The 25533-nt window shown below is 48.8% G+C and overlaps 1 protein-coding gene across 3 annotated transcripts in view; it reads right to left on the bottom strand.

Annotated features, from left to right (window-relative positions):
• Positions 1–25324, bottom strand: part of ITGA9 (integrin subunit alpha 9) — a 354014-nt gene extending 328690 nt beyond the window's left edge. For all 3 annotated transcript variants that reach the window (XM_049099727.1, XM_025461318.2, XM_025461319.3), the window contains exons 1-3: positions 25140–25324; positions 9695–9822; positions 8339–8445 (exon numbers count right to left, since the gene is read on the bottom strand). In XM_049099727.1, coding sequence (XP_048955684.1) covers positions 8339–8445; positions 9695–9822; positions 25140–25324 — 420 coding nt within the window. The remainder of the gene's footprint in view (positions 1–8338; positions 8446–9694; positions 9823–25139) is intronic.
• Between the last annotated feature and the right edge of the window lie 209 nt (positions 25325–25533).

Raw genomic sequence — 25533 nt, 5'->3', positions numbered from 1 at the left:
ATCAGGGAGAGAGAAGAGCCAGCCAGCCACACTGAGCATGACACAGAGGTCATTGGGAACTGAGGAAGCAGTGAGAAAGGCCTGGAGGTTGGAGGGAGAGGAGGGCCGTTGGCGGGAGGGAAGGGGTCAGAAAGGAGACAGAGCTAGCCCATGGGGGTCTAGTAGACCTTGAGGGCTATTATTTTGGTGGATGTGCAAGGGAAGCTGACACAGGTAGGTGGCATGATCTGCTTTATGGTTCAGAAAGGGAACAGCCACCATGTGGAGGCTGCAGGTGGGAAAGAGCAGAAGTGAACATCAGGTGGGAACAGATACTGGTGTGGCCCAGGATGGGGGTGGTGGGGCAGAGGAGAGGAGAGAGCTTCAGGGTATGTGCTGCGAGTAGCATGGATGGGCCCTGGGGAATCACCTAGGAGAGCAGGGAAGGCAGGAAAAGGAAGCCAAGTGAAAAGGAAATAACCCCCAACATGGACCTTGAGGCCCTCCGGCCAGGATGGCTACACAGGCCTCACAGGTGCATCTGATCACTCAGTCAACTAGTTATTGAGCACCCACTGTGTGCCAGGCTCTGTGCTGGGCCTGAGGATACAGCAATGAACAGCCAGAGCCCTGGGTCAGTCTGAAGGGTCAGTCTGAAGGGAGAGACACACTCTAGTCCTCCTGAGGCTGCTGGGCCAGGGCACACTTTGGGAAGCTCCTGTTTTGAGCTGGTTTGGGGCAAAGGTTGAACCATTGCCCTTACTTGGCTGTTGTTGCCTACAGAAACATTTCAGCGTGCACATCATTAACCAGAATTAAATGTTGATGGTTCTATTTTCAAAGTAGATTTACACACAGCAAAATGCTCAAGTCTCAAGTATACCATTTAATGCACTTTGACAAAGGTGTACATTTATGTGAACAGGCCCGAAGCAAGATATAAAATGTTTCCATCTCACCCCCAAAGTTCCCTCATGCCAGAAATCAGCTGGTTTCGATAGGAAGGTCAAGAACGGTGACTCTGAGGAGGTGCCATCTGAGCAGAGGCCTGAGAAAGTGAGGGAGTGCCTGGGAGGGCACCTGAGGGAGGCTCAGGGCAGAGGGCTCTGAGGCAAGCGAGAGCTTGGCGTGTGTGAGATGAGGCCGTTAGGGACAGACCCCCTAGTCAGCATTCTGAGCAGCTTCCCGGCACTGGGCTCCAACAGACACTGGAATGGGAGCCAGTGGGAGGAACGGAGGCTGGGTGCACCCTTCCCCACCCACCAAAGAACACCCCCAGCCTCACCCTCAGACATAACTGCCCACTTGATGTGGGAAGGCCTATCCACATCCAAATATCCACAAGTTTGGATTAGGCACCGATCTGCTTACTCTGAGGGCATGCCCGGTTCTCATGGACGTGCCCCACTCACTTCTGCTACCAGTTCACCTCACTCTGGCCTACAAATCTGTTTTCTTAAAATACCGCATTTTAAAATAATCAGAGTGCTTAACCTCTTGCTTTCTTTCCTTCAAATGTACAACAAGCCACATGTTCAGCATTTATATGGCCCATATTCTTCTACAACTCTAGAGGGTGCACAAAGGAGTCTTCAGAATTCCTATTTTCCACATGGGAACCCCAAGTGGGCTCAGAGCTAGCAAGTATTATAAACAGGCCTGGAACCCACTGTTTCAGGGTCCTCCTCATCTCACTAGAAAACATCTTCCATTTAAAACTTTCTTTTTTTAAATTTTTATTTATTTATGATAGTCAGAGAGAGAGAGAGAGAGAGAGGCAGAGACATAGGCAGAGGGAGAAGCAGGCTCCATGCACCGGGAGCCCGACGTGGGATTCGATCCCGGGTCTCCAGGATCGCACCCTGGGCCAAAGGCAGGCGCCAAACCGCTGCGCCACCCAGGGATCCCCATTTAAAACTTTCTATTCCTGCCTGAGCAGCCATCAAACCCACCGCCTGAGACAGATCTAGTAGCTGTTGGGCTACCAGCCTTACCCACAGGCTCCAACACCCCTGAAATAACCACTCTGGGGCCCAGTGAAATCCCCAGGTCACCAAATGAGAGAGGCGCCTCTTTGGGGTCCTCAGATCATCCTATGATGAAAATCACTGTCTGCCAGCCTCTCTGCTCTTCATTCCTTCAAACCAACTGCCCACAGGACCCCTAACAAGGGCACTCTCTGCCCAAGGACAAAACTACTGGAAATAAGAATGTGCCCACACACTCACTGGCTCTTGCCCTAGGACATTAAACTACATAAAATAAATCTCTTGTTATTCCTTATACTGCAAACCATCTTCATTTCTCTCCACTTGATACAGTTTCACATTCACAGCATGTTTCTCAAGGGGCTATACCAATCCTTCATAAAGCACATCATCGCTCCAACCCACTAAGTAGTTGATTTTTAAACTGTTTAGTTCTGACTCAATTCTGATGCCTTGCAAGCCATTGAATTGGCAGGTAAATTACTTCTATTTTAACTTATAGACTTAGCAAAGCCCCTGGCTTCCAGGGCTTACTGCATTTTATGGTCTTTCTGGGCCGGAGAGACCATAAAAAGAGGCGGATGTTTATCGTGGGGCATGCTGACTCTCCTAAGGAAGGACACTCTGCATTTAATGTCTAGTTTATTGTCTCCTCATTTGTTTTTATTTTGTTTTTTTAAGTGCCATAAACTGTTTAAGGAGTGATCTTGGAGAATTCCTAGAAAATCCAAATATTACATTTCACAGTAAACTAAACTGAAATTAAGGCATTCTGTGAGGTCAGAGATCAAAGTGTCAAAGGCAGTATGCATGGAGGAAAACAATGAAGAGTATTTCTGAATATAAATTATAGAAAGAAAAGACTGTTTAGCTCTGATTATCATTATGTATACACACACATGTCAATCTGACTCCTACATTAAAAAAAAATTCCTAGGGACTGTCTCCAAAGGATTACTAACCTCATCAATCTCTCCAAATGAGTTCTGCTGTGAGGGAGGAAGGGGGCCAGAGCAGGGAAGAACAGGAAAAAGAGTATTCTCTAAAAATAGCAAGACTGGCCAAACTCAGATTCCAAATAATCATAAGAAAGGGGAGGGTCATCTAGCATCACCCCAAATCTTAGAGTCTGACATCTTTCCAGTTATAAGGACTGTTTTTTTAATTCTAAAAAATTAAAAGGAGAATATGAGCAATTTTTATTTCAAAGGTCTTTTCTGTTGTATGGAAACAGCACGTCCTTCCTGGGCAGGCAGCGTGTGGGGCGGGGTGTAGGGGGTGCCTCTCCCAATGGCTCAGCCACAAAGGCACATAGGCCCCCATCTCCACCCTCTTACACAGATGTCCAGAGCTATTACCACACCTCGGGTCCACCCTCCACAGCCAGGGCCAGGCCCTGGGCCACCGAGAACAGTGGGTGGAGGGGGTCAGGGACATGATGCCACAGATCTCCCCCTACCCAACAAGGAAGCCCCCTGCCCTGCTCCAAGGGAGGATGGAGTGGCTTAGGAGGCACAGGGAAGAGGTCCCTGGGTGCTGGGAAAGTCCATTCTGAGAATGTTGACCAAATGACAATTCATCAGAGTGAATACAAATTATGTGTGTCCTTTCTTGCATGTGTTATAGTTCATTAAAAGTTCTCTAACCAACAACCAGGAAACATGGCAACGGAAGTAAATGCAAAAATGGACTCTGCAGCTTTGAAAACAGCAGACAGGTGAGAAATGGTGAATAGGAAGGGACTGCCCTGTCACTTGGAGAGGACACAGCACACAGCCAAGAACGCTGCTGCCACCAGAAATAATCTAGACGCTTCAGTTACTTGTCATCTGAGCCTTGGAGACTACTGAAAAGCAGAAACATCAGATTTGAACATTTGGAGGTGCCCTCCCAAGTCCAAGAAAAGAGTCTATGCCTATGCCGGCGGGGGTTGGGTGGTGATGGCAGGAAACGAATTCTTTTTCTCCATTTCTCTGTCATCTGCACACTGGGGGTGCCAGGGACAGCGTAGAGAGGAAAGGGACTTGCCCCAAATCCTGATGCTGTGTTTGCACCTGCTATCATTTGTTCGCTGGGGGAAAACAGGAAGGTACCACAACACCTGCAAGTCAAGACCCCGGCAAAGGCAGAGCTGGATGCCGGGTTCAGGGGTGAGAAAACATCATTTGTCAATGAGACATTTGACGCCCTGTCACAGCTTTTAAATTCTCCACCTGTTCTTTACTTTGAATCAGCACCAGATGCCATTTTTAAAAAACCCACCCACGTCCCCCTCTTCAAACCTGCCCTGGAATCCAATATTATGTTCCCTAGGGATACAGGTCCTACACTCACACCCCAGGTACCTCTTGAGCATTCAAAAGGTGTTTGAAAAACATCCACCTTCCTGTGTGTAATTTGCAAATAAATACTTGCCTTGCAGAAAGCCCTGACAGGTAGACTTGACACATTAAAGAAAAAGCAGGGATCCCTGGGTGGCGCAGCAGTTTAGCGCCTGCCTTTGGCCCAGGGCGCGATCCTGGAGACCCGGGATCGAATCCCACGTCGGGCTCCCGGTGCATGGAGCCTGCTTCTCCCTCTGCCTGTGTCTCTGCCTCTCTCTCTCTCTCTCTCTGTGTATGACTATCATAAATAAATAAAAATTAAAAAAACAAAAAAGAAAGAAAAAGCAAGTGGATAAAAGGTCTCCATGTAAATATGGATGACATCACCATTCCCTGTACCTTGGTGTCACTCTAGGGCCATTTTATAGCATTTTCCCTGTCTACCAGTCAGCCACCAAGAAGGGATGGCAACTGATTTGCTTTCTAGTTGTTTTAACAGTGACACTCAGCCCTTATATTATTCAAACACACTTTTCAACACTCCTCTTTGAAGAGATCATCTCCAAGCACTGACCATGAGAAGGGTAAAAGATGTGGCCTCTCCCCAAGCAGCGTCCATAATAAAGGAGACATACACACAAGATAAATTATACATACAGAGGTAACAACATAATGCTCAGTTCCTAATGAGCCCAAAGATGCTAAGCTTATTCCAGAAAGCACTGTCACCAAACGACAGGCTTCAAGGAGGAAAATGAGTCTCAACCAGGGAGGATGGAGGGGGCTGGGAACAGAGAAGACTCAGGACAAGCCTTTCCTAGCAAGATGACACATGTGCAAATGTTTCTCATGAATGACTAAATAAAATCTTTTAAAAATAAATAAATAAATTTTTAAAAAGAAGGAAATACTGTCATATGCTACAATACGTATGAACCTCGAGGACATTATGCCAAGTGAAATAAGCCAGTCACAAGATAAATACTGCATGATTCCACTTACGGGAGTTATTTAATACAAACTCTTAGAAACAGAGGAATGGTGGTTGTCAGAGGCTGGGGGCAGCAAGAAGGGGGCAAGTGTTCAATGGTACAGAGTTTGTTTTACAAGATGAAAAACTTCAGAGATCTGTAGCCCAACAAAGTACACACAGAAAATGCTACTGTACTGCACACTTAAGAATGGTTAAGATGGGGGATCCCTGGATGGCTCAGCAGTTTAGCACCTGCCTTCAGCCTAGGGCGTGATCCTGGACACCCGGGATCGAGTCCCACATCAGGCTCCCTGCATGGAGCCTGCTTCTCCCTCTGCCTGTGTCTCTGCCTCTCCCTCTCTCTCTCTCTCTCTCTCTCTCTCTCATGAATAAATAAAATCTTTAAAATATAAATAAATAAAAATTAAAAAATTAAAAATAAAAATGGGTAAGACGGTAAATTTTATGTTATGTCTTTGACTACAGTAAAAGAAAAAAAAAACATGAGGGAAACGAATGCCGTTGGATGCTTCTCCTTCTCTAACACCCATGGGTGACTTACTGAATGGATGAAGCAGTAATTGTATAAAACATGAGAAAAATAGCTCTGCGTGCAATGAATGAGAGCAGGATTATCACAGTAGATTATCATATCAGAGCACTATCTCCACTAAGCACTGGCTCTGCCTTCTTGGTATCCTTTGCTAACTCATTCCTGTAATCGTTACGGCTGATCACATCTCCAGAGACAGCTCCCTCCTCAGACTGATTTGCAGTGACACAGAACCCTCTGGAAGTAAGTTCTTGGCCACACAGAGGTTATCCTTCTGTGGGAGGAGGAAATGTTTTCACAGGATCAACCTCTGGCTCTAAGCTCCAAGCACTCTAGAGCATGGTGTGTTATACCACCACCAGACTACCACTTGCTCTATCCTGAATTTCGACCTCAGGCCATCCTGATTTAGAAATGGATCAGCTTCTTCCCTCCTTTCCAGAGGACGGCACACAAGCATTTGAGCCCTCCTGGGGCCGAGCTGTCCAGTCAGGGTCAGGCTCAGTGTCTGGAGGAATGTAGAAGTTTGGAGATGGTCCAGGAAGACCGCAACAGTAATTAAAGCACTGGACATGGCGACACACAGCAGGGTTGGGGCCCTCAACAGATATACAATGGTTCCAGTAGGGAGGCCCCTCCATACTGGTGATAGCATTCAGCTGCTTCCTCCTTCCCCATGGGGCCTGGCAAGGGGCAGATGATAAATTTGTGGTGAAAAGGCAGGCCAAATTCACATGAATAGCCTCTGCTATGGCGAAGTTTAACATAAAAGTGGGCTCCTGAAAGAGGGGAAGGAAACATTTTGCCTAGATCTGTACAGAAAACCTACTTCCCCTGGGATAAAATATAAATATGTAAAACACTCCACTTTACAGCATGTAGCCCAAAGGAAGCCTCCAATGAATGGCAGCTGGTAATATTTTCCCTCCTTGATCTTATGTTTTTATAAGAAAAATCTTCATAGAGCTTCCGAGAAAAGTCAATGAAAAGAAAAGGCCTATGAAGTCAGAATACTGGTTATCTCAGTGGAGAGGGGCACAAGGGAACATTCTGGTATTAGCAACAAGGATGCAGGAGTGTGGTTAAGAAAAATTCACCAAGCTGTTCACATCAGATTATGTAAGTACTTTAGTGTTCTACCATAATAGAAATGAGTAAAAGAAAAAGAAAAAAGTAGACAAAATTTCCGAGGTAATTATAAATTCCTTTTTTGTTGAGTCTAATAAAACCTTCTGGAGTGATGGAAATGTTTTCTCTGTGTGCTGTCCAACATAGTAGCCAGTAGCCATGTGCTGCTACTGATCACTTGAAATGGGTCTAGCATGACTGAAAACCTGAATTTTTAATTTAGCTAAATTTAAAGTATACTGACTCCATGTGGCTGGCAGCTACCTCCTTGGATGGTCTAGCTCTGGGACATCACAGGTCTCAAGGGTCAAAACTTCTCTTTGTACCTCTGCAAAGCACCCAATGAACCTGCTGAGTATATCATATGCACTTTGGGAACTAAATATAGTAAACCCTTGAACAACATGGTGGTTTGGGGGCAGCAGTCTCTCATGCATTTGAAAATCTGCATATAGCTTTTGATTCACCCAAAACTTAATAGTCTGTTGACCTGAAACCTTATCAAGAACCTACCGATCTTCCCAGCAGGTCAGAGAGTCAGTTAACACATACTCTGTATGTTGTATTTACTAGACACTATATTATTACAATAAAGTAAGCTAGAGAAAAGAAAATATTAAGAAAATCCTACAGAAGAGAAAATACATTTTACAGTGCTGTAAAAAAAAATCCACCTGTAAGTGGACCCATGCAGTTGCAACCCGTGTTGTTCAAAGGTCAACTGTAAAGCACTAAAAATAACATGGATTTCATAATATATAATACTATGTAGGAATAAGCAGGAATAAACTACTACACACAACATGGGTTAATTTCAAAAGTATTTTGAGCGAAAGAAGTCTTACACAAAAGAACACACATGGTAGGTTTCCATTTATATGAAGTTCTAGAAATATAAAAAGTAATCCATGGTAGTACTAATGATAACAGTGGTTGACTCAGGGTGGGAGGAATGGACTAGAAAGGAACACAAGAGAACTTTTGGGGGATGGAAGAAATAATCTATAACTTGATGGAGACAGGGGGATTACACAGGAGTGTACCAGTGTCAAAAGCCAAACTATAATCTTAAATCCTGTGCATTTCACATACCGCATACCCTGAAAAGCACACACTCACAAAAATGCTTACGTAATGAATAAGATTTCTGAAGCACTCTTCACCCACATTTTGTCATGATTTGACAACTGTACCTCTGCACCCTAGAACGGATGTTAAACATTTGACAGATAAAGAAAATATAATGGTTAGTTATTTGTCCAAGCAGTAGTCCAGAGCAGGCAACCTCAAGGCCATACCCTTGTCACCGTGCCATCCAGCCTGCCTAAGGAATCACAAAGTCATTCATCCTCAGAGTGCCACCCCTTCTCCACAGCACCCCCGGAGGCCTTACCAGCACGAGGCCATCAGCCTTGGGCTGCCGGGCCAGGCTCACCCCCATCCACTCATCATCCCGGTCTTCCCGGCAGGTCTTTCCACATGGCATGCCCCGATTCTTCCCTAGATGAGAAAGAGAAAAGCCAGACTTCCTTTTAGAAATGATGTTCTGCTGGCTGCTTTTCAAAGGGTGGTCTACAGTCCAAATGCTGGTCACCTGCCAGTGAGAAAATGAGGAACTTGGAACAAAGTGTAAATCAACTCTATCACGATGCACTGTTGACTGCTTAATTCAGCCAATATTTTTTTCATCGCCAAGACTTTTGCTCCAGGAAGGAAGTGGTGCGGTGATTTACATTCTGAAGCTAGCTCCTTACTCTGCTATGCACCAGGAATCAGCAGTTCACAAACCAGTCATTTTGAGTGGCACTAAAGAACACCACGGACACTTCTGCTTTTCAGCTAAAGAATATCTTAACAATTCTTTGTTTAAAAAAAATATAGCTAGGATTTCTTGCTGGGAAAGAACTTTGGAGAAAGTGAAGACCTGAAGGGATAATAAAGTGTGCCAAGCACGGATCTATGTGACACTTACCTCACTTAACTTTGTCAAGGTAATTGTGTAAGGTAGATATCTTAGTCCTAACTTTACAGGCAAGGAAACTGAAGCCAAAGAGGCTATGGAACTTTCTCAGTCCCAGTAAGTCCCAACTAGTAACTGGGAGAGCTGGGCTCTGAACCCAGGCGAGTATATAACCTGATTCTAAAGATGACGGATCATATATTTTCCACTGGACCAAAGTGAGCTTTGTAAGACCTCCACCTATCATATCTTTCCCCTACTTGAAATATAAAGCCTAAGATTGATTTTAATGGCCTCCCGCTTCATGCAGAACATAAAATCTTAACACCTTACCCCAGCCCGCGTTGTCAACTCCCCATGTTCCCATCCTCCCGCTCACCACTCCAGCTATACTGTCCTCATTTGGTGCTTTAAAATGGCACAAGCTTTCCTCTGCTTGGAGGTTCTGCCTCCCACAGCTGCCCAGCTAACTACTGTGAATCTTTTCAATCATGTGTAGATCAACTACCCACCTCCCCTCTGGTCTTCTTGCACTCGACTATTCATTTTAATAGTCTCTTTGCCCACTAATCTGTATGGCCCAGGAGGGCAAGATCTTTGCTTTGTTTCACTAGTAGGTCTCAGTGCTTAATAAGTAATATGCACTCAACACATGATGGATGGATGGATGGATGGATGGATGGATGGATGGATGGAAGAGGGGATTAATGATCAGGCCACCCTGAGATGACAAAGAAGAAGTGTGAGGGTACGGAACCCATTTCCATCTTGGCAATGACATCCACCCACCTCGAGCCATGTCCAATTCGGTGCATCTCCGGTCAGGGTTGGTGTGGACACGGCACTTAAACACAGCCCCAGGGGACTTCACTGAAGCGCTGTATTTGGAATCTGCCTTTGGTGCCCCCACGAGGACCCTGCACGTGAAGAAGAAAGGACATTCTGTCACAACCCAGCACCAGGAAAGAGGAGGCTGATGGTTAAATCCTCACCCAGCCATGGGTGGGTTGCCTGAGCGCTTATTGAGAAACCCTCCTCCAGCATTAAAGTGTGCTAGAGGGCCTAAGGGGAAGGGTCCCCCGCAATGAACCTATTAGATTTTTCTCCTGGTACCTTTAGAGCTTAAGACTGGCTGAGAACTCATATAACCAAAGAGCTCATATCTAAAACCTATAAAGAACTCCTATAAATCAATAAGGAAAATACAGACAACCAATACAATAGTAGGCCAGATACTTGATGAAAGAAGATAACCAAACCACCAATAAACATATAACAAGATGCTCAATAACATTTCTTATCAGAGAAGTCCAAGTGAGAAATCCATGCCTCCTAGAAGGTTACAAGTGCTGGCAAGGATACAGAGGAACCAGAACCCTCATATACTGCTGGTGGGAGTGCAGACCATGACAACCACTTTAGAGAATTAGCAGTTTTTAAGAAAGCAGAACATGGGCCTACCCGAGAGCCTGGCAATCCCATTTCCAGAAACACACCCCACAGAAATGCAGGAGTCTACCAGGAGACATGGACAAAAATGTTCACAGCTGCAAATGTCATGGCCAAACACTAGAGGAGACTCAGAGGTCCACTCATGCCAGAAGATACAGGTAAATGGTGGCACAGAAATACAACAGCATTCTACATGGCAACGAAAATCAATGAGCACGCAACTACTGCCACACGATGAATCTCACAAATACAGCACTGAGCAAAAGACATCAGGCACAATAGGCACTCACTGTCTGATTCCATTCATCTGAAGTCCAAAGCAGCTGGAATTTAACTGGTGCTAAAGGTCATGCTACAGGTTACCTCTGGGGAGGAGCAAGGGGGGTTGTAGCTAGGGAGGGGGGCTTCCAGGGGAACTTGTGATGTTCTATTTGCAACCTGAGGAGTAGCTAACCCAAATGTGATAACTCATTGAACTGTATATATGACATGGGCCTTTTCCAGATGTGTGTGACACTTCAGCAAATAATAATAATAATAATAATAGTAATAACAAAAAGTAGGAAATTTAGAGATGCCATTTCTCTTCTGTGTCCCCTCTTCCCCTTGCCCTCTACCACACCCAAGGCACCTATGTTTAAGAGGAAATAGGAAAAAAATAGCAGGAGGGTAGAATTATAAACCATATCCTTTACGCCAATCCCAAACCAGAGGTAGAGTTCAAATATGAACAGGGCCAAGAAGGAAGCTCAGCATCCCTTCTTCATCATGAACCAGAAGCTGCTGTGGAGATGAGCTCCCCCTGCAGTCCCCTTCCCTGCCATGGAAAAAAAGAGTGAGAATGCTAAGATGACAGAAGAGATACACTTAGGGCTGTGCAGGCACGGAACATGGGGACACTGGCAATAAGCTCCCCTGCAGGTGTTGCAGAAACACTTCTGCCTCATGTTCCCAGAGAGCAGTCCAGTGCCGAGCTAGAGTGAAGAATTCTAATGGCACCAATAGGCACAGCATGTGCTGAGCCATATGCCATTTGGAAAAAGCCTTGTCAGGTGAGACTCTGAACAAGATCTACACCTGTGTCCAAAGAGTAGAAAACTCCAAGCCACTTCTGAAGGAGAACACGAGCTGCTTCTTATGTGTAGCAGCCTGGAAAGGAGATGCAATTCACCCTAAGAGGTACCAGGCACATTGTGAAGTACACCATTCCCCACTGGCCTTGGAATAGAATGCATTATCTACTATGTATGTGTGGAAAAGCAGTCTAGCAGAGGTTGGAATGACCCCAGACAGCCTCCCCAGAGATGTGGAAAGCTAGCCCAGGCTCCCCTCACTTTGTCCTGAAAGTCACCTTCACCTTGGGAATCATGACATTCACCCACCCCCACCCACAGAATGACACTGCTCCCTCCCCAGCACCTTGGCTGAAAGGAATGGAGATTTATATATCAGACAACAAAAGTCTGGGACCCTCAGCAAAGGCCCAACAGCCATACTAATCTGGCTTAGAGACGTGGTATCAGGTTCACAAGAAGGCATGTGGGTCCTGTCTTCATTCCCACTGCCTCTGAGCCCAATCCCTCAACACCCAGAACACAGAGGATCTCTGAGGCCACAGTGAGCCAGGGAAACTCACCCTCACTAGACCTTTTTTTTCTAGGTAGGTCTTGAGAGTCTATACACAATGGGGTATAAAAGGAACAGGCCTCGAAGCTTCCCTGCGGCCCCTCGGTAGCACCCCAGGAAGCTGTGCTTCCAGGTGCTTGCTGGCAACTCCCACTCCTGCAGCCCCCCCCCAGTGGGCCCCAGCTGCAAAATCCTTAGGCAATGGTGGGGCTGGAACCCACAGCCTTCGGAAATCTTTGTAAGCGCTTCACCACACAGACCACACCAGGGCAACTCGCGGGCTCCCGGCTGCTCTAACTCAAATGCATGATGACACTCAAAACAAAACTCCAGTGAGAAGAAAGCCACATTAAGGGATCAATTTCCCCCCCGGCTTCTGGCGCTGAGCTTCAGAGCCACCAGGGCAAGCCAAGGGTTGCTCTTGATAATGCCAGTTGTGTTTTCACAGGTGAGAAGAATTAGCAGTTTGACATGTCTAAACTGCCGAAACATCCACTGCCTTTCCACATGTCAGGTTGTAGGAGCTGCGGAACATAAAATGCCTCCTGCACTCAAAAACCCCAGTGGGACAGGGCTTGGTCCAAACATTCCCACAAATTTCAAATTTACATTAGCACAGTGAATAAATGCCACTTGCAATTCATTTGGTAAAAATTACACAAAGGAGAGAATTATTCCCATACTGAGGAAGGGAAATGGCTGCAAGAAACAAGGTGCTTCTGTATCACATCCTCCCAAATGGCACTAGGACCCTGGTCATGTCAGAAGTGCCACTGTGCCAAATTCACAGATCAAGGCTCACAGGTTATCCCAGGAAGGGATCCCGGAGGGCTAAAATCCCAACTGCGGCTTCATCCAGCCTAGAGCTGAGACTGAGAAGGGTGAAGTTCCCATCAAAACCTAAGATAGAAAAAGGATCCACTGGTTTATTTTTCTCTTCCAAGCCCAAAATACTCAGGGGTTCTACCATTGGGCTGATCAAGCACTGATAACAACCCTCTGCGTACAGCTCTTCATCAGCTGGCCAGATGAGAAGGTTCTTCCCAAATCCTTTGTCATGGGAAATGAAGCAAGAGATGAGGGGGTGTGTGTACACACATACACGCTCACTGGGGTGGCACGGTGGAGCATGAGCTTGTATCTCTGTGTTTACAGAACGCCGTGGCTTCCTCCACAGCCTGGTGCTGTTCTTTACCTAGGCTGTCTGCCAGCAAGACTGCTGCTGCCGGCCAGCCGATGAGCCTGTCTCTTCTGAAGTTGGTTCAGCTGGCTCTCCGCCAGGCCAATCCCAAGAGATGAAGAGCATGCAACCGCCCAGGGTTCAGGACAAACCACCAGAAAGATGCCATCTGCCTTTTCTCTCATTGTTCTCTGAGTTATAAAGAGATAGCCCAGACACTTCAAAGATCCCCCCAAATCTTCCCTGTACTCTTGACAAGACCCTGAGATGTTTCTTTCCCTTGTACGGTTACCATATGAAAGGGCCCAAGTGTTCCCAACAGGCTCCCATCACTAAATCATCAGGCTGATTCTCACCTTTGCTGGCTACTTCAAGTGTGGTCCTCAGACCAGCAGCATGGGGAACACCTGGGAGCTAGATGGAAATGGAGAATCTCAGCTCTCAGCCTGCTAAATCAGAACGCACGTCTTAACCAGCTCTCTGGTTGATATATAACTACCAATGCCGATTACAAATCATGCTCCATTTGGAGCCAGTATGAACAGATGACTCTTGAGAAGTGAGACTCTCCTCCTATCCTAGCCCGTTAAATATGCACCCAAACTCCCAAGATGTTTTAGGGTCCCTTCAATTAATTCATAACTCTAGATTTCTAATTACAAGGACAACCAGGGTGTATCGGGCACTTAGAGTATGCAGATGCTGGGCTGGGCTCCTTAAAGGCAGAATTGCATTTAATCTTCAGAGCAATTCTGTGGAAGGCACTCCCATCCCCATTTCACAGATGGAGGAACAGGAGGCCAAAGGTAGTCACGGGCTGTACCCAAGCCCACAAAGCACAGTAAAAAGCAAAAGCAAGCCCACAAGTACAGGGCCCTCTCCCCTCTCTGCCCACCCCACATGAGCCAGAAAGTAGGAAAAGGGAGCCAAGTGTGGAGCGACCCCTCTGCTGCTAGCCACCACATGTGATCTTGCCTAAACAAGCACTCATGAGGCTCTGTGGGTGGCCCCCAGGTTAGAACTTTGATTTGGAATTTCTGTCATGCCAAAGGACCAGGGTTTAGAATAGAAAGAAGCCCTTTATCCTCCCGCAACAGGCTGTGTTGATCACTTTCTTGCTTTTCTAAAACGTGTACTCTGCTGGCACAGTGATGCTCAGAGGTTTGCCTCTCCTAATGTATAGTTCAGACACCTGTCTGGAGAGCTGGGCCCATCTGCTCATCTGCCAGCACCAGTTATGCTCACATGTGGTCTGATTTCTTGCTCAAAGGTAACCCCGTTGGGCAGCTTCTGGTGTGCACTTTACTCAGAGACTGTGGGTTACACAACTGGTGAGCAGTAGAGCGTGGATCTACACCCTGGGCATCCATGTCTGAGGGTGTGCTCTTTCCAGTCCTCCAAACTCCCTGATTGTGGCAGTTTAAATGCCCTCCCTTTTTCCAATGCAGCCACCTCCTTGGTTGACATGTGTGTGGTCAAGCTGGCTACAAGGGCTCCACTCCTACCACCCATCTGCTCTGAACCCATCCCTAACATCAAGAGAGCAAACAGCAGGTAAATTCCCTAGCCAGCAGGCGACAGAGAAGGACCAAGCTGCCTCCCTGGGGAAGGCTCCCTCCCTGCCCACTAATTCCACAGCAGCAATTCCTCAGGGTGAAATTACAGTGAGTTCGAGGGCAGCAACTGGGAATTGAAAACCTTAAATGCATTAGGTTTGCTTCTGTGCATTTGAACCCAATGTAAAAGCTTCCCCAGGGACCCATGTGTCAGTTACATGAGTGGAATTCAATCATTGCATGTCCCTCCACACTGCCCAGATACCCTAAGAATCACTCCACCTCCCTTACTGGGCAGAAAATAGCCAAGACTTGAACAGAGAGAGAGCTGGTTGGTGCCAGGGAGCCACCTCTGACCACACAGAACCCTTAACACCCAGAGAGCACAGACTCTCTAGGGCCAATGCCTGCCAACAGAGCTGGCGAACCTAAAAGGCCCCAGAAGCTCCTCTTTTTACATTTGGGGAAACTGAGGCTCGGGCTCAAAACAGGGAATACTAACTGCTTTTTAGGGGTTTAAAATTAGTATTTCCACTTGAGTTCTAAGCTTTGAGGGCAAGTTATTCAGGGGGGAAAAGTGTAAGAAACACAGGGATAGCACAGGGTTCAAGTTCTGCAACACTGATAAGTGTCCTATCTGAGGCCACATAGATTCACTACTCTGGGCCTCCATTTTCTTCCTCTGTAAAACAGGAAGAATTGAAATGTACCTAGTAAGGGTTCTCACAACGTTTAAGCTAATGTTTATAAAGTACCTAGCATGGTGCTTGGTACAAAGTTGGTGCTCAATGAAACATGAGAGAGAATGTTAGACAGTAGGCCAAACACCTGAGCACCCAACTTGTCCCAGCTCCTCATCTTCGTAGCACTCTCAGGAGCTCCTCAGACCCAGGAATTTATTCAGACCCTCAGCTGAGCTCATAGAAATCCAGGAATGCCTAGGACACTCTCACCAGTACTAGCAGACTGCAAAAGGAGCCATGCCCTTCTCAATGGGGCTCTGCAGCTTCTTCCATTAGGAAGTGACGTCTGTCCCCACCCTCCACCCCCGGCACCCCTTAAATGTGGGCAGGCTCAAAATTTGTATTGGCCAACAGAATGTGACAGAGGGGGAGTGGTTGACTTCCCAGCTTCGGCTTCAAGAGATCATTCATGCTCCTGACTGCTCTCTTGGCACCCTGCTCAGCCATCATGTGTACAAGCCATGCTGCTGGGGGGTAAAAGACACATGGAGAGGAGCCATCCCCAGTGAAGCCATCCTAGACCAGCCGGCCAACCAGCCTAACCAGAAGTTGACAGCAGACACATGCATGAGCCCAGCTGAGAGAAGAACCATCCCGCTGAACCCAGCCTAAACTGCCAACTATAGATTCATGAGCTAATAAATGGTGACTGGTTTAATCCCGAGTCGTAGAGTAGTTTGTTACACAGCAACATTGTGGTAATAGAAAACAGAGCATCAAGGTAGGACATGCCACTTTTGCATGGAAGTGCACTGTGGTACCTCCACTGTCCCCCAATTGCTCCTCAGTCCAGCCTATGGACCTGGCTCTGCAGCTGAGAACTGCTGCTCCTGTTTCTCCAGCTGTCTGGTCTCCTCTCCTTCCCCCAAGGGAAATCTTCTTGCCAACCAGGACCACAAACTTTTACTGAGGACCCTGCTATGTGAAAGGCAGGGTGGGGTGGGAGATACAGCCCTGAAGAACGTGCTCCCTCACCTCCAGCTCTGTGATCTCAGGCAAGCTCCCTGGCCACTCAGGACTTCGTCTTTAAAAGATAATACAAATGCACAGTCCTCTTCCCAGGACAGCAGTGAGGCACGAAAAGAAATGGCAAAGTATGTGTGCATGTGTGTGGGGGGGTGCATTTAGGATGGCCAGACTTTTGAGAACAGGGTAGGAGTTTTCATCCACCAAGGCCAGGGGCAGACAGAAATGCTCCTAGAAGTAGCATCAGGGCACTTTTTCTTCCTCCTTAGGAAATGGATACCTTGGACAGGGGCTTGATGGGGGAGGGCACAGTAGCAAGGCTGACCCTGAAAATGGCCAGACCAGCACTAAGTCAGGCCCATCCAGGTTCAAATCACAACTCTGCAATCTACTTGCTGGGTAACCTTGGTTTTGGCTTCTGCACCTCACTAGCAGCCCCACTGCTTCAGAGTGACGATGAACATACCCCCTCTGGCACACAGACAGTACTCATAAAAGACTGGCAATAATATTTTTATTCTGGGAACTTTACGCTGGAGTAAAGAAAGGGAAAGAGGGGATCCCTGGGTGGCGCAGCGGTTTGGCGCCTGCCTTTGGCCCAGGGCGCGATCCTGGAGACCCGGGATCGAATCCCACGTCGGGCTTCCGGTGCATGGAGCCTGCTTCTCCCTCTGCCTGTGTCTCTGCTTCTCTCTCTCTCTCTCTCTCTCTCTCTGTGACTATCATAAATAAATAAAAATAAATAAAAAAAAAAATTTAAAAAAAAAAAAAAAGAAAGGGAAAGAGGGAGGCGTTCAATCCAAATGCGGAGTCAGAAAATGAAACAAGGGGCTTCCATGCCCAATTGGGACAGAGCAGAGGCGCAGGCAGGGTCCCCTCCGTGGAGAGGCATGTGGAGAGGCCTCTGTCAGGGAGTGAAGTGTCCTCAGAGGCTGCTATCCTGGCCAGGGCCTCAGGTCTTGGCAGATGCACCGAGAAGCAGCCACTGGAGAAGGGAGCATGGTAAAAGAGCCAATGCTTTCCTTCTCCACCTGAGAGCATCAAGTAAACATTAAAATCCAAGAGAGGCAAGACTCTGGGAGATGTGAATAAAAGCCATGAGGTCTTTCCAGTGCTTTCTTGCAAGAATTTTTTCTCCAAGAACAGGTTAGTACTTTTACCTTTATACTTTTTTACTAAAATTCTCACTACTACCCCCCAACCTTAGAACTACAGACCTACCTCTCAGACTTATATGGAGCCCCCATCCTGGGGAGCACGCCACCACAGGGGTGGCATCCCACCTGCTGAGAGAAGAAAGCAGCATGCAAAGCTCTGGGATGTCCAATCCCACAGGCCTCCAATTAAAGAAGCCATCTCAGGGACGCCTGGATGGCTCAGCAGTTTGGTGCCTGCCTTTGGCCCAGGGCGTGATCCTGGAGTCCCAGGATCGAGTCCCACGTCGTGCTGCCTACGTGGAGCCTGCTTCTCCCTCTGCCTGTGTCTCTGCCTCTCTCTGTGTCTCTCAGGAATAAATAAATAAAATCTTTTTAAAAAATAAAAATAAAAATAAAAATAAAGAAGCCATGTCAGAGCCCTTCTGGAAGCAGAGAGGATGTAATGGAATACACAAAAATGCAGATTTACATAGAGTATGACCAAAATTTTAGAAACCACACATAACGAATGCACCTTACACAGGTCTATCACATTCATTTCTGCATTGAGTATAGACACTTCGATTTTGATAAATGTACTGAAAGCAAACTCTTTTAGTATCTCAAGTTGGGATGAAGAGGACCATTAGTTCCAAAGGCCAGATCCAAGTAAAAATAAAAAGAAGTACTAGTATTTATCAAGGGTTTCCTAGGTGTTGGAGGTGGTATTCCAGGCTTTGTGGACATCACCTCATTTAAGGCACCCAAGAATGAGAAGAGGGAGAAACTCTTTATTCCTCTTTTCCAGAGAACACACACCAGCTCTGCCACGTTGGCCACCTGACCTAGGCAAGCAACATCTCTGTGTTTCAGTGTTCCCCTTTGTGAATGGGACTAGAATGACAACCAGCTGAGACTCAGGCACATTAAATGAGTTCATGCATATAAAGCATGTAGCATAGTACTCAACACATGCTAAGGACTCAGTATGCATGGCTGCTGCCACCATGTTGCTTCAGCTGTGAACAAACTCACAACACAAGGCCTTTCTGTTCTCTCAGAAAGCAGAAATTGGGGACCCAGAGAGCCTGTGGTTTCAAAGACTCTAGATCTTTCCCAATCTTGGATTCACTTTCACTTTCTAGGGCTCCCTCTGGAAAAAGGAAGGTCATAATAAAACACTTTCTTCTGCTTGGGCTGGTCACCAATCCACGTGGTTTAATGGCTTGTGGTTCACAAGGTACCAGGAATGAGGTCCCACTGCTCCCTCTGGTCAGGAACTCATAAGTTGCCCAATGGTTCAAGGTAAGGGGGGGGGGGGCTCTCCCTCTTCCATCCTTCACCTGTGACTTCCTTGAAATCAGGAAGAGGTGCCCTGGGCATCAGTTAGCAGCTAGAACACCCTGGAGTTGGCTGTAGGCCAGAATCCTAATGTTCCCCATGCTGACCCAGCGTAATAAGCAAAGGCACAGATAATCCCCAGCCACAACTGCTGGCCAAGGAGCACATCTCATACCTTCCTAACACAGCGATTCACAGACGATGGGCTCCATGGCAGCCATGGAGACGTGCATCCCCTGCACCACCTTATGCTGCTCAGCTACAAGGGGGCAGTGAGCTGACAGTCCCCAAGGGCAGCCTCTTCAGGGTGGCAGAGCAATCAAGCTGAGGCCATGCTCCTCCCAGGCAGGCACAGCCAATGACTGATCAGGATCATGGTGGGGGCGAGGGGGAGGGGTGGCCCTGCTGAACTGATGGACACCTTAATTAGATCTACAGCACAGTCTGAACTCTCCTTGCTCCCTCCCGCCATTCTTCCATAGCCCTTACCCCCCACACTTCTCTGGTACTCCTATCTCTGCCCGAGCATCCACTCCCAGAGGACACAACACTGACACAAGCTCCCAGTCAATGTGCATTGATCACCGAGCCTGGGGCCAGCTTTGGACAAGGTAACTCTAAGCTGCAGTTCTCCAACTGGCAAACTGGAAAACCATGCAACCAGCTTGTCCCAAAGATTCCACTAAAGACTATGATGCCTGTGAAAGCATTTGACCCCTTACAGAGCGATGCCCAACCAATACTATCTGTTGGGATGATCAGTTTTCATTTCTTAAAGTTACAGGCTACTCCCTTGATTTCTGAGAACACACTGGCTCCTTTTAATACACACGAAAACAACATTTCCCCCCAAACAAATCACAGTAAGAGTTATCAGAAAAAGACCATTTCCGGACTAGCAGCAAGTCAGCAGGGAGTCAGAACTGGCTGGGGCCCAGCTCTTCACACCCTCACACCCAGAGCTGTAAGTGACTTGCTTGAGAAGAGTCGTCTTCTTGCCCCATAACGTTCTCCCCTGGGCAAGACGGCTGCCTCTGCCTCTGCCTCTGCCCCTGCCAGCTTTCAGCACTAGCTCAGGAAACAGCACCCTTGCCAGCTTCTCCAGATCCGCAGAGAAACACCCCAGAGACCCCAAGAGACACTTTCTGGGTCCCTTAGAACTCATGTCTCACACACACACGCCATGCCTTCCTGAGAGCTTGAGAAAGCAGGCTCTGCAGGGCAGTAAGAACCAGGTGTGAAGAACAGGGTCTGAAAATGTGACTTCCAGAAAATCCTTCTGGGGAAGTGGAGCCACACTCCCACCCAAGGGCCTGGTATGGGCCAGAACTCAGCCAAGACATGCCCCATGCAGCTTAGAAGAAGGTGCGGCTGCCACTGCCATTTCTGGATGCCTCCTCCCAGAGACAGGCAGTGGGCTACAGCAAGGTCCTGGATCCCAGGGTCCCCCTTTTAGAAGTTTTGCCTTCATGGGGGTCTCCCCTTTGCCCCTCTGAACCACCTGTGCCATCCCAAGAACGAGCCTCTCCCCATCAGAGCCCACATATTAGGCTGTGCCTGAGACACAAGACAAGAACCCCACAATGTCATCCATCAGACAGGTGGTGGGGTTTCCACTCCTGAATCCCTCCACCTTAGCAGAGCAGCCACTCCAGTGTCTGAGCAGGGAAAAGACAAAGAAGTCAGCCTCCCTGGCTTGTCCACTATTAATTCGGAGTTAGATTTAACCACCCGAACTTGTTTTGATACACAGATATGCCAACGGCTGATTTTCTGTTTTTCTTATGTCACCATCTGATCCTTGTCTAGCCCTTCAAGACTGAATTCATTGCTCTAAACACCCACGCTGCCCAAAACTCTCCACGGTAAGTATTCTACATACCGTCCGGTACACTAGTCATTATCCACGTGTGGATATTGAGCACTTGAAATGTGGCTCGTATGACTGAGAAACTGAATTCTTAATTTTATTTGATTGTAATTAATTTTAATTTAAATAGCAATCCATCTGGCTAATAGCAACTGCAGTGGCAGTGCAGAACCGTCTAGCTTGTTCTTTTAATTCTCAACCTTAATGCAAAAGGAGAATGTTATGTTCTCCTTGGCTCTGAATTACCTCCTATTCCTCACTGAATGATGCTCTGACAGCCTTAACAAAGCAGAAAGCCGGCGCGTCTTCCATTTCCGAGCACTTGCTCTGCGCCTGAGCACAGCCGTCTTGATGTGTCCCGGGAGATGGGGCAGGAAGCACGTCGCCAGAAAGGAAGCCAATGCACCCAACCACCTCGGACTCCAGGGCGTCTGGGGCAGAGAGGAAGGAGGGGAGGGGAAGGGAGGGGTGTGAAAGAAACCCACTCTGGGGGCTGGACGCCAGCCGGGCTGCATTTATTTATATCACAGGGTGTTATAGTTGTCTGCCCTGCAGCTGAAGAACCGGTACACGTCTAAGCAAAGGGGACAGAAATGGGCTTTGTCCATGTTCCCTGGCACCTAGTGCTGTTGCTCAAAGGATGCAAGAAGACCCGGGGCAGAGGGTGTGGGGAGAGAGGTACAGGAGAGGAAGCTAACTCTGGCAGGCAGACGCCCTGAGTGTTGCTGGCAAAGAAGAAACTGAGTCATTTGTATGTTTGCACCCAAATGACATCTGTAACACTGTCTGGGATATTCTGGTCCACCTGCCCATGAGGACAACTCTCACTGCCTGGAGCACAGCAACAGAGGGACCATTCAAGCCAAACACTGGGTCTGGGGCTCTGCTCTGGATGTGATGGGACCAGAGAAGCTGTGTTCAAGCCCCAGGGTTTAGAGAAGCAAGGTCACCTCTAGGTCTTGCAGAGATCTAAAACTTTCTGAGCAGTGACAGGTATGCTCAGTTATGGGATTCAAGAACAAGTGTTAGCTCTACTGGCAGAGCACATACACGTGCTTTGCGATGTGCGCCTGGAATCACATTAACACCACGGACCCTCAGCTCTGCGGCAGAGCCCACCCTGACCCTGGTGCCTGGGCTGTATCCCCGGCCCCTCCAGCACATTCTTCTTGCTCCTCTATCCTATCTGCAACAAATCCTTCTACCTGTAAAACAGTGTTCAATTAACATGAAGCCAATTTATTAAACCACTAATACTGAACTAAGAAGCTCAGTAGGAATTTCTTAAGAAGACAAACTCCAAATACAAGGATTAATTAACATTTTCCTTCTTCTCAAAAGTTTCAATGTCTTTCTTTTCCTTTTCATGTCTATCACTTACTTCTCACACCCATTTCTGCCTATTTGTGATCTTTTTAATTCCCCTCACAGAGATGGCTAAGTTCTTCAACTGCACGGGATCAGCCCTGCAGCAAATCACTCCAAAACCCCAGGGTCAGAGTTAATGCATTCCTCTAAAGTACACACTTTAACTTCACTGGCACTTTGAAGATGCATAGAAAACGTCTCAAGCCTCCCTCCTCTCTGACCCAGCAAATTCCAAGCCCCGGAATCTATTCAAAGGAAATAATTAAGGATGTCCGCAAGGCTTTAGTTACAGGGATGTTTACCCCTGCTGTTGTTTATAATCATGAGTAATTGGAAACAACATGCACGTCCCTCCAGTAGGAGGGGATGCAGACTCCTCAGTTTTGAGGAGTCTGCATCTCTAGTGGCCCAGGGCCCAGGGACTGCCCAGTAGGAAGAGACCAGCAATCAGTCGCTAAGTCACTCAACCAACCCCAGAGCTAAACGTTTAGAGACATTGGGTAGATCCAGATTCCACAGAGCCTGGATCTCGTAAATTTAGGGTGACTACCTTTCAGACAAAGTTAGGACTATAAATTTAGGGGATCCCTGAGTGGCTCAGCGGCTTAGCGCCTGCCTTTGGCCCAGGGCGCGGTCCTGGAGTCCCGGGATCGAGTCCCGCGTCGGGCTCCCGGCATGGAGTCTGCTTCTCCCTCCTCCTGTGTCTCTGCCTCTCTCTCTCTCTCTCTCTCTCTCTCTCTCTCTCTCTCTATGTCTATCATAGATAAATAAATAAATAAATAAATAAATAAATAAATAAATAAATCTTAAAAAAAATAAAATAAAATAAATTTAGGCACAGGGTCTTGGTGGGGGCCCATGTGAGTGAGGGGGCTTTGGTAGAAGTTTCCTTGGCCTCATGGGGAGTCTAGTTTCCAGAGAAAAGAAAGAGAAAGGAGGCGTGGCTGGAAGTCTATTGCTTCAAGAGCCACAGTTGACAAAGTCTGGACAGCAGAATCAGCTGAGAATAACATTCAAGGTCTAAGACAAAGAATATTGGAGGGAAGGGAGAGGAGAGAAAAGGCTAGGGAGGAAAATGCTGGGAAAAAGCAGCAAGAGGACAGACATCAAGGACATAGCAAAACTATGATAAAGGGACTCCTGGGTTGCTCAGTGGTTGAGCATCTGCCTGCCTTTCCTCGAGAGCCCCCTGCCCAGAGAAGCCCTTCAATTCCTGACCGTTGGCTCCACATACTTTGTGCCAAGGCCACACAGTCCAAGAGCCCAGCGTGGGGTTCCGGGATGCGTTCTCCAACTGCTCCTGTTGTATTCTCTACCAAATCCAAAGCCCACAGTGGACTCTGGACATGCGGGACATGGAAAAGGCCTGCTTGGCTTTAAAAGGGGGATTTGAAAAAATAAATTTAAAAAAAGGGGGATTTGGCAATGCAGAAAAAGACAATCTAGCCTTACACTCAGCAACTGGAGTAAACTGTAGAGAAGGAGATGCAGGACTGGACAGGGGCCACAAAGGACTTTAAAAACTGGTCCTCTTGGAGGCAGTTCTCCTAAACAACATGATTGTGAACACGCTGGCCGGTCACGGAGTCACCCTTTCCCAGGAATGCTCAGACCTACAAACCCACCTTTAAAAAAAGATTTTATTTATTTATTCATGATAGATGCAGAGAGAGAGAGAGGCAGAGAAAGATACAGGCAGAGGGAGAAGCAGGCTCCATGCAGGGAGCCTGACTTGGGACTCGATCCCGGACTCCAGGATCACGTCCTGAGCTGAAGGCAGACGCTCAACTGCTGAGCCATCCAGGTGTCCCCAAACGCACCCTTTTTCAAGATTTTTTTTCTAGATTTATTTATTTATTTATGATAGACATAGAGAGAGAGAGAGAGAGAGGCAGAGACACAGGAGGAGGGAGAAGCAGGCTCCATGCTGGGAGCCTGACGTGGGATTCGATCCCGGGACTCCAGGATTGCGCCCTGGGCCAAAGGCAGGCGCCAAACTGCTGAGCCACCCAGGGATCCCCCAAACGCACCCTTTTTGATCAGCTTCTGTCCAATTCAGAGCAGTGACGGTCTCACAGAGCTGCATGTGGAGAGCACACATTCCTGACCTCACCTTCCTAACCTGCATCCCCAAAGGATACTCACACTGGTGCCCACACAATAAAACCAACTCCAGACTTGCCTGTCACCCAGGGCCCACTGGGCCATGACCTTGAATAGGAGAACTGTCTGTGGTCTAACTCTCTGATGAAGAGGTGACCCTTGTGTGCTGTGGGGTTTCCACGTGCCTGGGGAAGGGGTCAAGGAGGAACCAACCTCATCTCCGTGGCACTCCGCAGGGGCTGGGCAGTCACGCTCTGTGCCTGTTAGCTGCTGGCACTTAATGGAGGCAGGTTCCTACCCTCTGGGACTCTCGAGGAGCAAACTAGACTCCTTGACCTCTAGAGAACCACATCCCTCTTCTAAAACCTCAGGTGCTTGTCTCCAGGTCCGATGGCCCGTGGGAAAGGAGGCCCAGGCTGCCCCAGAAGTCACCCACCAGCCTTGTGACTTAGGGTCCAGGGCCGCCGTCCCACCCAGCATCCTGGACCCTCGCAGCTTGCTTCCCCGGAGGCCCGGCAAGGAGGGAGGGGGCCTCTGGGCCGCAGGGTGCCCCGCGGGCTCCCAGACACTGCCTTGGGTCCCCGCCTCCCTACACACGCGCCCCGGGGGCTGAGCCTCGCCCGGCACCACGCAGCAGAGTGGCCTGGGGCAGGCGGCGTCGCCCGGAGCTCCCGCGGCCGAGGAGCCTGCGCCCGGAGCGGCGGGGCTGCTGGCTCGGGGCCTCGGACGGAGCAGCCAAGCCTGCGGGCGGGGCGCGGGGAGAGCTGGGCTCCGGCGGGACCCCGGACCCCGGACCCAGGACCCAGGACCCCGGACCCAGGACCCCGGACCCCGGACCCAGGACCCAGGACCCAGGACCCCGGACCCAGGACCCCGGCCCGCGGGGCACTCACCAGCGCGTGTGGTCGTGGACGTGCTCCAGCACCGCGTAGCCGAAGAAGGAGCCGGCGGGGCCCTGGAAGCGCACCGGGCGCTGCGGGTCGAGGCTGTAGGCGTCGGCGGGCGTCCCCGCGGCCACCAGCGCCAGCAGCAGCGCGCGGAGCCCCCCGGCGCCCCTCCGCGCCGCCGGGCCCCCCATCCCCGCCGGCCGCCGCCCTCGCTGTCCCCGGGCCGGGCGCCGAGCGCGAGGGCGCGGGGCCGCGGGTCGCCGACGGCCGGGAGGCTCCCGGGGCGGGCTGCGCTCCGAGGCTGGCGGGCAGCGGCGCGGGCCCGGGACGGCAGGCGAGCGCGGGCGGCGGGGCCGAGCGGGGGACGGGCGGCGGGGGCGGCGGGGGGCGGCGGGCGGCG

The sequence above is a fragment of the Canis lupus genome, chromosome 23 (assembly GCF_003254725.2).
Source record: "Canis lupus dingo isolate Sandy chromosome 23, ASM325472v2, whole genome shotgun sequence".
Taxonomy (NCBI): domain Eukaryota; kingdom Metazoa; phylum Chordata; class Mammalia; order Carnivora; family Canidae; genus Canis; species Canis lupus.
The sequence above is the reverse complement of the archived record's forward strand: the minus strand, read 5'-3'. Positions and strand labels throughout refer to the sequence as shown.